Source organism: Megalobrama amblycephala, linkage group LG16, assembly GCF_018812025.1.
Source record: "Megalobrama amblycephala isolate DHTTF-2021 linkage group LG16, ASM1881202v1, whole genome shotgun sequence".
Taxonomy (NCBI): Eukaryota; Metazoa; Chordata; class Actinopteri; order Cypriniformes; family Xenocyprididae; genus Megalobrama; species Megalobrama amblycephala.
In genome coordinates this window covers 40,928,929-40,945,671 of record NC_063059.1, presented here as the reverse complement: position 1 = coordinate 40,945,671, position 16,743 = coordinate 40,928,929, and the positions used below count along the sequence as shown (strand labels likewise).

The 16,743-nt window shown below is 31.8% G+C and overlaps 1 protein-coding gene across 4 annotated transcripts in view; it reads left to right on the top strand.

Moving 5' to 3' along the window:
• Positions 1-16,743, top strand: part of LOC125248378 (interleukin-1 receptor accessory protein) — a 36,761-nt gene that overhangs the window by 2,736 nt on the left and 17,282 nt on the right. For all 4 annotated transcript variants that reach the window (XM_048160209.1, XM_048160207.1, XM_048160208.1 and 1 more), the window contains 3 exons: positions 8,391-8,479; positions 11,518-11,800; positions 13,512-13,698. In XM_048160209.1, coding sequence (XP_048016166.1) covers positions 8,391-8,479; positions 11,518-11,800; positions 13,512-13,698 — 559 coding nt within the window. The remainder of the gene's footprint in view (positions 1-8,390; positions 8,480-11,517; positions 11,801-13,511; positions 13,699-16,743) is intronic.

Sequence of the window (16,743 nt, the reverse complement as noted above, 5' to 3'; positions counted from 1 at the left end):
TTAGGACCATCACACACTTGAGCTAATGATAAATGAATGCTTGTAAATGTGATTTAAAATATATAGAGTTTGGAAAATGTGATTTTTTGATAGTAAAATCCATATTTATGATCTTGTGGTGTGGATCAATTCATGTTTATGTATCACTTTCCATTCATTTCTCCAATAGGGATTTAAAAAATGTCGAGTTATAAGCCATGAATCAAGCTACGAGGAGAATCATAACATTACAAACTTAGACTTGAAGCAAAAAAGTAGTTGAAAATTAGACAAAAAGATACAAGACGGCTTTAGTGAGGGAAAGAACTACAATCCCATGAAGCATTGCGAATAGCATAATAGCAAAATTACGCATTTAAAAATGTTGATTTTTTATATATATATTACGTAATTTACAGTGCTTAATAGGAGTGGGCGGAGCTAAAAAGATCTTTTGTCGCATTTTGCTCGTTTCGATTCTGATTGGTGGAATTTCTGTGCAGCATCATGGGTAATGTAGTTTTACAGTCACACAGAGTGAAAAATACATTGCGGAGCAAAGAGGACACTAACAACACGTCGACAGACAAGACAGAGCAGGTTACTTATGATATTAAACAAAGTCCCAGTTTTCAAACTGTGATATTTTTTAAGAAATTCGAACAATAAAAAGCATTTTGTGGCTCTTTAATGTGTCGTGACAGATCTCTGTAGCGCCACAGCTCAAGCGGCTCGTGAAACGATCATCTCTTCCTACTAGTTAATCAAATAAACACGAATGAACATCAGAAGGAATGTTGTTTAAACGTGGAAAGACGTAAATACACACAATTTTCCAAGTTCAAGTCCACCGAGGTTAATCTTCTAACTCATGATTGCTTTGTCGGACAAAATGCCGGATTCGGCATTATGATTGGTTAGATCGCTTGTCAATCAAACTCCCAGCGAAGGGTCGATTCCACTGTTTAAAGGTGCAGTGTGCAAATTTTAGCGGCATCTAGTGGTGAGGTTGCGAATTGCAACCAATGGCTCAGTCCAATTCTCACCCCTCCCTTTTGAAGCACATGGAAAAGCTACGGTGGCCGACACAGGACAAAGACGTCGTCGTCTGAGACAGCAGAGAGTAGCCAGTCAAGCAATGAGGTTTCTTTGCAAAGATAAATTTAGAAATTATATTTATTTAATTATTAAGTAAAACGATATTTTATTGCAAGTATTATCATCGAGATGAGCATCAAGATGCCTCTAGAAACACCAATAATGAAGAAGAAGAACATAGCAATGAAACGCGTTCTTTAGAGCAGTTTGTCCATTTAGGGCTACTGTAGAAACAGTCCATGTAAGGGGACCCGCGGTGTATGTAGATAGAAATGGCTCATTCTGAGGTAATAAAAACATAACGGTTCATTATGTAAGGCTTTTATACACCACTGAAAACATAGTTATGTATATGATATTGCATTTCTGTCAGTAGATCCTCCTAAATATATTACACACTGGACCTTTAATGGCTTCAGTGAGGGAAAGAACTACAATCCCATGAAGCATTACGAAGAGCATCATTGAATTTAAAATGATTTAGAAATATTAAACGAATAATTTACAAATGTTGATTATATATTGCAAAATATGCATATATATACAAATATTTAAGTATTTTGAGAGGCCGACTCGATTGTCATTCGCAGTGCTTCATGGGAGTGGGCGGAGCTAAAGAGATCTTTTGGCGCATTTAGCTTCTTTAGACCCTCTGATTGGTGGAATTTCTGCCCAGCATCATGGGTAATGTAGTTTTTCACCACGAATTCTGCTGTTAAACACGATTATTTAAAAAATAAGCTGAAATAATGTGGACTGAAGGCTTCAATTGAAGCAAATATTATCGATTAACAACCTCGTAGCTCACAGTAGGGCTGTTTTTAAAGATTTATAAGTTATAATCAATTTCTCTCACTCATGAAAATGAGTGGAGTTTTCACTTCTGAAACCTGACCGTTGCACTCTATTAATAAATAATTTTGTTTTTTTCAGTTGACATTTATTTTATTTAAAGTAACACACTTTTTAATGATTTTAATTGTAATGAACTATAATTATCCTGTTATGTGTGCGAGTCTGATTTTGATGTTGGTGAGCAAATATGCAATTATAGTAAAACCTGGAGACCTACCTCAATGAAAACAGCTTCATAAAGGGACAAATAATATCTAATGTGTCATTAGTAGGTGGGGTTCGAGCAACTTAGCTTTATATAAAAGCAATAGAAGTGAATGGGAAATTCCCACCATGATACAAAAACAGACGTGTGTGTTTGTGTGTGTGTGTTCTCAGTACAGTTTCGTGACTAATTGGCCTCTTACTCCACAGCGATAGATTATTTGACCGTGTCTTGTGCCCGTCGCGTCCCTCTCGTCCCCCGTCCAGCTCCGTGCCTCTGTCTGTCTGGACGAGCGCGGTATCGATCACACGTAATCCGATTTCCCCCCAAAACAAATAATGAAGCATTTCTGGAGCTTACCCTTTTAAGTAATTTAGCGATTTGTTCAAACTTCTGCGAATCGATGAAGTGGGTTTTGAAGGATGAGTCTAATGAATTCCCATGATGCTCTAATTTCGCCCTAATGCATCTCAGCGAAATTAAAACGCACATTTGTGACGCTCAGATAAGCAGGATGGAGATTTTATCTGAACTGGAGCGTTCGGAGATGATGTCGTTATTTTGGACTCATCACACTAACTGCTCTAATTAGGTTTTCGATCATTTTATTTAGTCTCAGCTGAGACTCCGAGACTTCGGGTCCGTCTGCTGGTGTGTGTGTTTGTGTGTTTCATCATAATACCTTTATCCAATCAAAAGAACTTCTTGAGTCGTACTGAGTTCATTTATTCAGCATTTGTACTTTTATAGATGGAATTTTATGGTATTGACAACAGCTGCACATTTACATTTATATAGAAGCCTTAAAGGCACAGTAGCACTATTATTTACTCGCTCTCATCTCATTTCCAAACCTACATGGCTTTATTTTCTTCTGAAGAACACAAAAGAAGAAAGAGGAAGGAAAATGTTGAATTACTGAAATGTGTTACTGTATATGTTGCAATAAACATACTTCAGGTTTTATAGGGAAAGAGTGTAAGGGGAGATATAAAGTAGCTAAACATTTAATTTCCAACAGGAATGTTAAAAGACTGACAGTAATATCCATTGATTCAAACTACGCAACCCTTTTCACCCTTTAAAAAAAATATATACGATATAATTTATGTGAATCATGTAATTCTTTAATGAATGTGATGAGACAAGTTTGGGTTTCCAATAACGTTCATATGGGAACACAACGTGCAGATTAGAAACATAATTTTTTTCGCCAGATTTGTAACGTAAATCATTATAAACTTACATACATGAATATGTTTCTAAATATGCAAACTTTTGTTTATCACGATAAAAATAAACGTTTAAAAGGATAGTTCCCCCAAAAATGAAAATGATCTCATGATGTACTGAAAAGATGAGTGCTTCTACTGCTCTCATTTGTAAGTCGCTTTGGAGAAAAGCGTCTGCTAAATGACTAAATGTAAATGTGAAATGTAAATGTACTCACCCTCAAGTCATCCTAGGTGTATGTGACTATCTTCTTTCAGACGAACACAAACAGAGATATATTTAAAAAATATCCTGGCTCTTCCAAGCTTTATAATGGGAGTGAATGGGGAGTGAGATTTTGAAGCCCAAAAAATGTGTCCATCCATCATAAAAATAATCCATACGACTCCAGGGAGTTAATAAAGGCTTTCTGAAGCGAAGTGGTATTTGTAAGAAGAATATCCATATTTAAAACTTTATTAACTATAATAACTAGCTTCCAGCAGATGGCCGTACGCATCGATTTGCTGTTACGTAACAGTCGGGATCATTAATATGTACGCCCCCAATATTTGCATATGCCAGCTCATGTTCGAGGCATTAGACAAGGGCAGAACGTCTGGATCTGTGCACAGCTGAATCATCAGACTAGGTAAGCAAGCAAGAACAATAGCGAAAAATGGCAGATGGAGCGATAATAACTGACATGATCCATGATAACATGATATTTTTAGTGATATTTGTAAATTGTCTTTCTAAATGTTTCGTTAGCATGTTGCTAATGTACTGTTAAATGTGGTTAAAGTTACCATCGTTTATTACTGTATTCACGGAGACAAGAGCCAGCGCTATTTTCATTTTCAAACACTTGCAGTCTGTATAATTCATAAACACAACTTCATTCTATATAAATCTCTCCAACAGTGTGTAATGTTAGCTTTAGCCACGGAGCACTATCAAACTCATTCAGAATCAAATGTAAACATCCAAATAAATACTATACTCACAGGAATCGATGTATGCATGACGAACATTTGATAAAGATCCATTTGAGGGTTATATTAGCTGTGTGAACTTTGTAAATGCACTGTATTATAGCCGAGAGCTCGGGGGCGGGGAGCACGAGATTTAAAGGGGCCGCAGCCTGAATCGGTGCATAGTTAATGATGCCCCAAAATAGGCAGTTAAAAAAATTAATTTAAAAAAATCTATGGGGTATTTTGAGCTGAAACTTCACAGACACATTCAGGGGACACCTTAGACTTATATTACATCTTGTGAAAGAACGTTCTAGGGCACCTTTAAACCCTCACTTTGAGTTTGCATGTTTTATGTCCACATGTTCTTGTTCAAGAAATTACAGTGGATGTAGCACTTCCATCATAAAGAAGTGGCCACATATTAAAGATTAAATTGACATTTGAATTAAATGTTGTTTGGCCAATATTAAAGATTTGATCATGCTGTAAAGTGTAACAACAACAATAACCAGGCTGTTGGCGCCCTCCTCAGGCATTAGTTATAATACATAATGTACATACTGTAAGTTTATTGGATTATGTATTTTAACACCGTTGTTCAATAAAACTGCTTTTGATACTTTATTTGTACCAGTTATTATTGCCTCATAGTTATTATATATGTATTTTAAGTCATTTTAAAGGCAGTTGTTCACTTTATTACCACAAAAAAATGATCTGATTAATCATCAAAATAACCACCTGATTACTCCATTACCAAAATAATTGTTAGTCATAGCACTAGATTAGTTAAAACATTTAAAAATGGACCTGCGTTGTTTTGAACTTTGTGACTTTCAGTCATATAGTTCGTCATTGAAGATTTCTTAAAAATAGAGTTAAAATATCGTCTCAATATCGTGTATCGTCTCGTGAGCTAAGTGTATTGTCACACCCCTAATCATTACTAAATGGTTTATTTGGCATATTTGGTCCCCCCGATGTTCAAGACATGGTTACGGCCTTGGCATAAATGCATGATATGAGGCTGTTAATAAATCATTAGGTTAAAGGCTTTTTTAACCCATTGATTATGAATCACTGTGTGTGAAACCATTAGAATTTTTTATCGTTGGGAGTGTGAATTATTCCTTACAGGGCTCACAGTTTGGCTTTGACTCAGAGATGTTGGTAGGTGTGTGTGTGTTTGTGTGTGTGTGTGTGTGTTGTGCCATTACAGGCCAGTGATGTATGTTGCCGGGTGACAGTGAAGAGACGGTTGCTGTCCAACACCATCCATCTCTCTCTCTCTCTCTCTCTCTCAGTCTGTCTCTCCTGGCACAGGATCGTTCATTCATTCAAGGGCGCAGGGTTTGGTTTTTACAATTTAAATTCAATCAAGCTGCTGCTCCATATGTTCATGTACGGCGTTACAGTGTCACTTACAGTTGATCATTCCTTCCTGTTTAGAAACAGCATTTTAGCCAGTAATTATTCGCCCACAAGCTTTTGTACACCAGCATCTAAATGATAAACTGCAGTTCCTGTACAGATTTTGTTTATTTTAAATGCATGTATTTTTATTATGCATTATGTTTTGTTCTTTTGATCTTTTCAACGAATCAGTTGATCCAGTTCACAAAACTGACTCTGAATGATTCATTCTAGGGCTGTGACTAATGATTATTTTGGTAATCGAGTAATCTGGCGATTATTTTGACGATTATTTGAGTAATCGGATATTTTTTTGTGGTAATAATAAAAAGTCAAAAACAGTAATGAAGGTTTTTGATGAAAACATTCCAGGATTTTTCTCCATATAGTGGACTTCACTGGGGTTCAACGGGTTGAAGGTCCAAATGTCAGTTTCAGTGCAGCTTCAAAGAGCTCTACATGATCCCAGATGTCTAATCTAGAGAAACCATCGGCCAAAAAAATAAAAATGATATACTTTTTAACCACAAATGCTCATCTTGCACTGCTATGCGATGCGTCATGCATTATGTAATCATGTTGGAAAGGTCATGCATGACGTCAACTAAAGAAAGAAAGACATAAACATCTGGGATGACATGGGGGTGAGTGAATTATCAGGAAATTTGAATTCTGAAGTGAACTAATCCTTTAAGACTTAAAATGACTTAAAATAACAATGAGGCAATAATGATTTAAATAAAGTATCGAAAGCAAGTAATCATATGGTTTTATAGAACAACACTGTTAAAATACATAATGTACATCAGTTAGTTGTTAATATTATGTATATGTATTATAACAAATGGCACCAGTGGCATTTGTTATAATTTGTTGTTACACTTTACAGCAGATCAAATCCTTGTTTAATATCGGCCAAATGACATTTAATTCAAATGTTTACTTAATCTTTAATATTTGGCCACTTCTCTATGATAGAAATGCTACAGCCACTGTAATTTCTTGGACAAAAACATGTGGACATCAAAACATGCAAACTCAGACTGAGGATTTAAACTTTTATTTTGAAATCGCGATGAACAGTTTGCATATTTAGAAACAATCTGACGTATTCTCCTGTGTTGGTGTAGGTTTATAAATGATTTACCTTACAAACCTGATGAAATGACACGCATTGCAGAAATGGAGTATGAGTTGATGTTTAATACATCGCGCAGCCTTAGAAAACGGTCAAATAATGCGGTTCATGGATTCTCGTCAGTGGAATACGCCGGTATTTTGCTGGTTACTTGACATGGGTAAATTGCAATCGGGTCATTGACGAATAAGGTTTTTAAAAGTGTAAAACAAACATAATGGAGATGTTTTTGAAATTATATCAAGTGTTGCCAATGAAATTATGTGTTTTTTATAATCAATTAACACTGCTTTTGTCATTTTTTACAAGATAGACAAAATTTGGCACCAAAAAAGTCATTCGGTTTTACCGAATGACACGTTTGTTTATACCGAATGACGATATTTTCAAACAGTGCTAACAGGCTGATATCTAGCTAGCAAAAAGACTATCAAACATTTTATATTTAGTACAAGTTTTTAAAATATTACAACATTTTCCATGTTTTATAGCGGTTGCACCGAATGACCTGATGTTTTGGGACATGCATATGAGCGAAAACATGAATTTATCAAATTTAGTTACTTTGCTTCATGACCATGTGGTCCTTGATGTCACATCCTGTCACATGATACTGACCGCATGACTTGATCCAAAATGGTCCCTTTATATTGGTTACTTCAAATGACATCAATGAAATTCATTTTTCCAGACATTCTTTCTCATAATAAAGCAATGACTTCTACACATAATTTTAATATCATTGTGCACTATGTTGATATATGATGTTATAAAATCATGCCAGAATAAAAAATACATACATTTATTACATTTTAAGATATTTTAATCACAAATGAAATGGCTGTATTGGCCTTTGGACGGTTAAACCGAATGACATTTTGACACTTAAAAATGTTTAAAATACATTTATATGTTGCAAAATATAATTAAAACCTTTTGGGTTCAATGAAAGAGATCTAGTTGTACGACCTTACATACTTTGGATGTCATATCTTTGTTTTTTATTATTATTAAGGCCTTTCAACAAAAAATGACTCGTCACGTCATTGACCCAATCTAATATTTTTAAAATGGAGTACTTGAATTTAATCGAGGAATCATGTCAGTCCTAATTCATTCACATTCATTCTGCTCTGTTCAAATCCTTGACTCGATGATATGCTGATTACTGCAAGAGTACGACTTTAAATTTGATCTGTTTTCTGAAACAATGCAATAGCTATACCTGGTTATATCAGTAGGAATGATTGATTTGTCTTACAGTAATGTTGTGTGTCTTACAGTAAACGCTTGAATCTGCACTCATGTGCATATTCCTTTTCTTTCTTATTCCATTAATTTCCCTCCTCCTCTAGCGCTCTTAAAACTGTCGTGTAGTAAAAACACCTTCAGCAGTGTTTTATGGACTCTGATAATAAACTGAGGGAATATCTGATGAAATGTAGGCAGTCGATCGTACACAGACTCATTCTCTCTCTCTCTCTCTCTCTCTCTCTCTCTCTCTGTCCAGGATGCCGTTGGTCGTCACACTTCTCTGTCTCTGCATTTTAAAGATGGGTGGCTTTTCTGCATCTGTCACTCAGGCCTCCGTCCAATCAGGTGAGAGTTGTGTCTGATTGAAGGGCTGTGATTGGTCAGTCTGCGGCCGGTGAAGGATGAATTTGCTCCCTTGCCCGGAGACTATATCCATCCTCCTAATCTATCAGCAACCAATCAGATCGCACATTTACATAATTGATCCCATCAACAGCCACACATTAGATCTTCCCACCAATCAGCAGGGGCGCGAGCTTAAATCACAGAGTCTACGTCTACAGAAGTAGTGCTGAATGATGCAAAAATAAACACGAGTGAATGAATGAATCAGGTGTAAGTGTTTATAAGGTTGATGGAAATGAGAGTGTTTTCCAGTGTGTTTCCAACCTTGATTATTTTTGGCGTTTTTTTATTATATTATTTATTTTTTATTATATTTAAAGATCAACAGTGTGGTCGGCCATTTTATTTGCAGTACTTTTACATTAATTAATTTCATTGCCGTTTGCTCGGCACCAAAGTTATTAAAAAACATTTTCGTTGCTTGAAACAAAATAACTGAAATAAATTAAATATGAAAAAAATTAAACTTATTTATTTTAATTTCTTGAAGTCAACTTTTTTTAATTTAAGTAATAAATTAAATAATAAAAACTCTCTCTCTCTCTCTCTCTCTCTATATATATATATATATATACATTTAAAATTGACAATAATACAACAAAATTTCAAAAATTTTAACTAAAATTAGTCAAAACAGAAAATATAAAAATAAATCCTAAATATTATCAAAAACTATAATAGGAGTAATTTTACTAGAATTTTTGTTTAATTTTTTCATACAATATTTATATTTTTATTTCAGCTTTATTTCTATTTACTAAAAAATATTTTTATTAATTTAGTAATGAAAACACTGGATATATATATATATATAATATTAAATATTGTTTTTTATAGAAATAAAAAATTAATATATAATTAATGTATTTTTTCATTTATATAAAAATCAATATTTAATATTAATTATATATATAATACATTTAAATATTTATTTTATATAAATATAATTGTGTGTGTATATATATATATATATATATATATATATAAATTTTTATTTTTTTTATAAAAAATCAATATTTAACATGAATTTTATATATAAATTTAAATATATATGTATATATATAAAATATTAAATATATATAAATAAAAAAATTACATATGAATTACATATAATTAATTTTTTTTATTTATATAAAAATCGCTCTCTTTATGTGCATATATATATATATATATATATATAATTAATGTTTAATGTAATTCTTGTATTAATTGGCAAGGTTTGTTTTTTAAAAATAAAACTGAATAAAATGTAAAGCCGTAAATTGCATCAAAAAGTTTTACAAAATCCCCTGAAACTAGATTACACATATAAAGATGACCAAAATCTTTTGGGAAATCCTCCTAAAAAAACAGACTTTCTAAACTCTGATAAAGGAAGGAAGTGATGTTTCCTTTAGGCCGCGTCTGAAAGCGCAGTTTCGCGTCTCTGACTTGTCAGATGGCATCACATATGACAGCACCTCGTAAGGACGCTGGCTTCAGGCTTTCAGAGCACCTTAACGTCACGTCTAATGATCTAGAACCAGTTCAAGTGAGTTTTAGCGAGTAATGCATGAATGTAATATCATGAATAACGCAGCTGCAGCGCTTTTCAGGTTCGACCCGCAGCTGTATCGTATGTGCTGTTATATGTCATAATATTTGTGCGTGTAAAGAGCGGTCATGGGATTATGGGCCGGGTGCACCTCTGGAAGCAGGGGTTAATTAAAAACGCTTCCCGCTGCGGGACAGGAAATGGATTGTTCCAGAAGAGGGTCATTTATAATGCCGTGCGGGTGTGTGTGAACGCTTGTACTAAGACACTCTTAATAGGAAGACTAATCCCCTCCCAGTCGGAAAGTGACAGACCAATTACACACACACTGCCGGCCCACCGCTTGCTCTGCCCGTCCCACAGACCGATCCTGACATCACCTGCACGTGTGTGTGTGTGTGTGTGCAAATGGTTTGATTTGTGAATGTGGTATGAATGAGAATCTGTGTGTGTTTGCGTGCCACTTTGATTTTGCATGGTAATTTATTTAAATAGACTTTTTGACATTAGCAGGATCAGCATTTAAACTGATCACCTTATCTTTCATTATTTTACTGAAATTGCATGTGCATACGTTTCTGTTTGCGTAGACTGTGTGTGTGTGTGTGTGTGTGTGAGGAAAAGAGAAAAAGAAAGAGCATACCTAGGTATTAATTTCATATTGATGCATTAGTTGCTGATGTGTGAGTTTTAAGCTGTAATTGATTCGGCCTTTTTAATGTTTTAAATTTTACTCCATGTTCATGCCGTAAATTTGATAGCTCAATTACCTAATATTGATTTGCACGCAATAATGTGTGTGTGTGCAAGGGTTTAAGTGTATAAGTGTGTGTTTGAGCCCATGCAGAGGAAATTTTATTGCTCAAACGTGTCGCTTTCGTAGCTCAGGTTATGTTTCGTTGAAGTACATTACCGGTCAAAGGTTTTTTGAACCTATTTTTAAATATGTTTTTTGAAAGAAGTGTCTTTTGCTCAGCAAGGCTGCATTTATTTGATCAAAAGTACAGTAAAAATTGTGAAATATTTTTACAATTTAAAATAGCCGTTTTCTATGTGAATATATGTTAAAATGTAATTTATTCCTGTGATCAAAGCTGAATTTTCAAGTTCAAAAGAACAGCATTTATTTGAAATAGAATCTTTTGTAACTTTTTTTACTGTCACTTTGGATCAATTTAATGTGTAAAAAGTATTAATTTATTATTTTTTTTTTACTTACCCCAAACTTTTGAATGGTAGTGTATCAGTTTTGTCTCATATTTTTCTCCTAAAGTTCCATTGGAAGAATAAAATAGACAAAACTGAGTCAATAGTTGTCAGTGAGAGTATAGAGCTATAAAATGAGTGTGCAGCACATCTGAAATCTGAGACATTGTTGAGATCTTATGTGAGATCACTTGTTTACTCTCTCTGTAACGCGCCGTGTGTGTTTGTGTGTTTTCAGACGTGCAGTGCCTGGACTGGGGCGTGTGGAGCGAGGGTGCGGTGCGGGTGTATGACGGCGAGGTGGCGTGGCTCTACTGTCCTCTCTTCTCTCATCCCACGCTCTACAGCTACAGTCAGACTCAGAACAGCAGTCTGTCTCTGCTGTGGTACCGACACACACACACGCACGAGCTCGAGCAGCCCATCAACTTCAAACTACACACACTGTACAAGGACCGAGAGTATCTGTGGATACAGCCGGTCACGGCGCAGGACACTGGACTGTACATCTGCATGCTCCGGTAAACACACACTAGACATGTGCGAAGTTTCAAATCTGAATGGTTTGATCAACTGAAGTTGAATTAGTCTGGTTTGGTCACATTATGGAAGTGAAATTGTTTGTGAGTGATGTTCATGCTGATTTGGTTGGTTGTACATCTTGATAACTAGTTCCTCCTACCCGTAATATATCCTTAAAATTTTTCAATGGCATTTTGTACTTTTAACCTTCAAAAGCAGCAGTGATATATCTGAATTGTTTATCATATTTATCACAATTCAAATACCATACAGTATATGTCAAAATAATATAATTATATTGTTTGTTACATAAATGTTGTTTTTCATCATGTTAGGGTTAGGATTTAGGATATATAATATAATATAATATAATATAATATAATATAATATAATATAATATAATATAATATAATATAATATAATATAATATCTTTGGATTTAAATATAAACATGGAGCCAAATAATGCAGGTTATTTCATCATGTTATAATATAATATAATATAATATAATATAATATAATATAATATAATATAATATCTTTGGATTTAAATATAAACATGGAGCCAAATAATGCAGGTTATTTCATCATGTTATAATATAATATAATATAATATAATATAATATAATATAATATAATATAATATAATATAATATCTTTGGATTTAAATATAAACATGGAGTCAAATAATGCAGGTTATTTCATTATGTTATAATATAATATAATATAATATAATATAATATAATATAATATAATATAATATAATATAATATAATATAATATAATATCTTTGGATTTAAATATAAACATGGAGTCAAATAATGCAGGTTATTTCATTATGTTATAATATAATATAATATAATATAATATAATATAATATAATATAATATAATATAATATAATATAATATAATATCTTTGGATTTAAATATAAACATGGAGCCAAATAATGCAGGTTATTTCATCATGTTATAATATAATATAATATAATATAATATAATATAATATAATATAATATAATATAATATAATATAATATTATTTGCATTTAAATATAAACATGGAACCAAATGATGCAGGTTATTTCATCATGTTATAATATAATATAATATAATATAATATAATATAATATAATATAATATCTTTGGATTTAAATATAAACATGGAGCCAAATAATGCAGGTTATTTCATCATGTTATAATATAATATAATATAATATAATATAATATAATATAATATAATATAATATAATATAATATAATATAATATAATATAATATTATTTGCATTTAAATATAAACATGGAACCAAATGATGCAGGTTATTTCATCATGTTATAATATAATATAATATAATATAATATAATATAATATAATATCTTTGGATTTAAATATAAACATGGAGCCAAATAATGCAGGTTATTTCATCATGTTATAATATAATATAATATAATATAATATAATATAATATAATATAATATAATATAATATAATATAATATAATATAAATTATTTGCATTTAAATATAAACATGGAACCAAATGATGCAGGTTATTTCATCATGTTATAATATAATATAATATAATATAATATAATATAATATAATATAATATAATATAATATAATATAATATAATATCTTTGGATTTAAATATAAACATGGAACCAAATCATGCATGTTATTTTATCTGGTTTTGTGTGTGTGTGTGTGTGGCAGCAACATTTCCTCGTGTGTGAAGATCGGTGTGGAGCTGGAGGTCGTTCAGCGGGACGGAGAATGTGACCCCAAAACTCGACCTCACCTGAACCTGACTATACCACTCCAGAGCGATCGAACCCTCGAGTGTCCTGACCTGAAAACCCTCACGCTGCCCAACAGCACATACTCTGTCACTTGGTACCATGTGAGTCTGTGTGTGTGTGTGTGTGTGTGTGTGTGGACAAACATTTGAGAACATCATTATTAAAAATGATACTGAAAGCTCATCCAACCATTATGAAGGAAATGAATTTCTTAAGCTCCAGAGTCCCGCGATTAATGACCTGAGAAGACGTGAACGCAAGAGGCGCTTGCAAACAATCAGCATTATTCAGTTTAGAGCTTGTGTGTGAGCAGAACTATGGAAATGCAAATCAGCACGGGCAATCTGTCAGTTTAAAGAGTCGTAACAATGCAAGAAAAGATATGTGCATATAAACAAAGATATATTATTAATATCAGGGCTCCAGACTGCCAAACTTTTTTTCCTGCTGGTGCAACAAAATTTTGTTAAAGGTCGCACCTTGGCCAACTGATAAGAGCTGCCATTTCTGTTGCATATAAGAAACAGCAAACGAAATGAAAGTATAACGAATCCACGCTAGTTGTTTGAGTATAATAGAGAACGCAGCTCAGAACAAGTTAACGGACTGGTCTCGATCATAATATAATGCTCCTCACAAGATATAGTGAGAAGCATTCAAATTCAGCGCAGAATTCTCTGTTATAAACCATATCAGATCAAACCAGGAGAAACATTGTGCCATCAATGAACAAGATATAGAAGTCTTTTCAATCCACAAATCACCAACACTCACCATGGATTTAATGTAGAAATGCTAACTGTAACCATGGTATTGTGGCAGAAATATCATATTATATATATTAAATATTCTTCTTCTTATATAAAACACTTTTATTAAAAAAAAAAACATTTAACCAGTAGATGGCGGCAGAGGACCACTTATTGGCTTATTAGCCATTTCGACTCCCTAATATATGGAAAAAAGTATGTGTAAAGTCACAAAGTCTCATGAATACGGAAGAGGATTAGGGCCAAGCAATAATAAAAAAATAAAACCATCTTGAGATTAAAGTTGTTAAATTTCGAGAAAAAAGTCGAGATAAAATGTTGAGAATAAAGTCATTAAATTATGAGAAAAAAGTTGTTAAATTACGAGAACAAATTCGTTAAATTATGAGAAAAATGTCGTTAAATTTCGAGAAAAAAGTCGAGATAAAATGTTGAGAATAAACTCATTAAATTACGAGAAAAAAACTCGTTAAATTTAAAAAAAAAAAGTCGAGATTAAATGTTGAGAAAAAGTCATTAAATTACAAGAACAAATTCGTTAAATTATGAGAAAAATGTTAAATTACGAGAACAAATTCGTTAAATTATGAGAAAAATGTTGTTAAATTTAGAGAAAAAAGTCGAGATAAAATGTTGAGAATAAAGTCATTAAATTATGAGAAAAAAGTTGTTAAATTACGAGAACAAATTCGTTAAATTATGAGAAAAATGTCGTTAAATTTCGAGAAAAAAGTCGAGATAAAATGTTGAGAATAAAGTCATTAAATTATGAGAAAAAAGTTGTTAAATTACGAGAACAAATTCGTTAAATTATGAGAAAAATGTCGTTAAATTTCGAGAAAAAAGTCGAGATAAAATGTTGAGAATAAACTCATTAAATTACGAGAAAAAAACTCGTTAAATTTAAAAAAAAAAGTCGAGATTAAATGTTGAGAAAAAGTCATTAAATTACAAGAACAAATTCGTTAAATTATGAGAAAAATGTTAAATTACGAGAACAAATTCGTTAAATTATGAGAAAAATGTTGTTAAATTTCGAGAAAAAAGTCGAGATAAAATGTTGAGAATAAAGTCATTAAATTACGAGAAAAAAGTTGTTAAATTACGAGAACAAATTCGTTAAATTATGAGAAAAATGTCGTTAAATTTCGAGAAAAAAGTCGAGATAAAATGTTGAGAATAAACTCATTAAATTACGAGAAAAAAGTTGTTAAATTACGAGAACAAATTCGTTAATTATGAGAAAAATGTCGTTAAATTTCGAGAAAAAAGTCGAGATAAAATGTTGAGAATAAACTCATTAAATTACGAGAAAAAAACTCGTTAAATTTAAAAAAAAAAAAGTCGAGATTAAATGTTGAGAAAAAGTCATTAAATTACAAGAACAAATTCGTTAAATTATGAGAAAAATGTTAAATTACGAGAACAAATTCGTTAAATTATGAGAAAAATGTTGTTAAATTTCGAGAAAAAAGTCGAGATAAAATGTTGAGAATAAAGTCATTAAATTATGAGAAAAAAGTTGTTAAATTACGAGAACAAATTCGTTAAATTATGAGAAAAATGTCGTTAAATTTCGAGAAAAAAGTCGAGATAAAATGTTGAGAATAAAGTCATTAAATTATGAGAAAAAAGTTGTTAAATTACGAGAACAAATTCGTTAAATTATGAGAAAAATGTCGTTAAATTTCGAGAAAAAAGTCGAGATAAAATGTTGAGAATAAACTCATTAAATTACGAGAAAAAAACTCGTTAAATTTAAAAAAAAAAAGTCGAGATTAAATGTTGAGAAAAAGTCATTAAATTACAAGAACAAATTCGTTAAATTATGAGAAAAATGTTAAATTACGAGAACAAATTCGTTAAATTATGAGAAAAATGTTGTTAAATTTCGAGAAAAAAGTCGAGATAAAATGTTGAGAATAAAGTCATTAAATTACGAGAAAAAAGTTGTTAAATTACGAGAACAAATTCGTTAAATTATGAGAAAAATGTCGTTAAATTTCGAGAAAAAAGTCGAGATAAAATGTTGAGAATAAAGTCATTAAATTATGAGAAAAAAGTTGTTAAATTACGAGAACAAATTCGTTAAATTATGAGAAAAATGTCGTTAAATTTCGAGAAAAAAGTCGAGATAAAATGTTGAGAATAAACTCATTAAATTACGAGAAAAAAACTCGTTAAATTTAAAAAAAAAAAAAGTCAAGATTAAATGTTGAGAAAAAGTCATTAAATTACAAGAACAAATTCGTTAAATTATGAGAAAAATGTTAAATTACGAGAACAAATTCGTTAAATTATGAGAAAAATGTTGTTAAATTTCGAGAAAAAAGTCGAGATAAAATGTTGAGAATAAAGTCATTAAATTATGAGAAA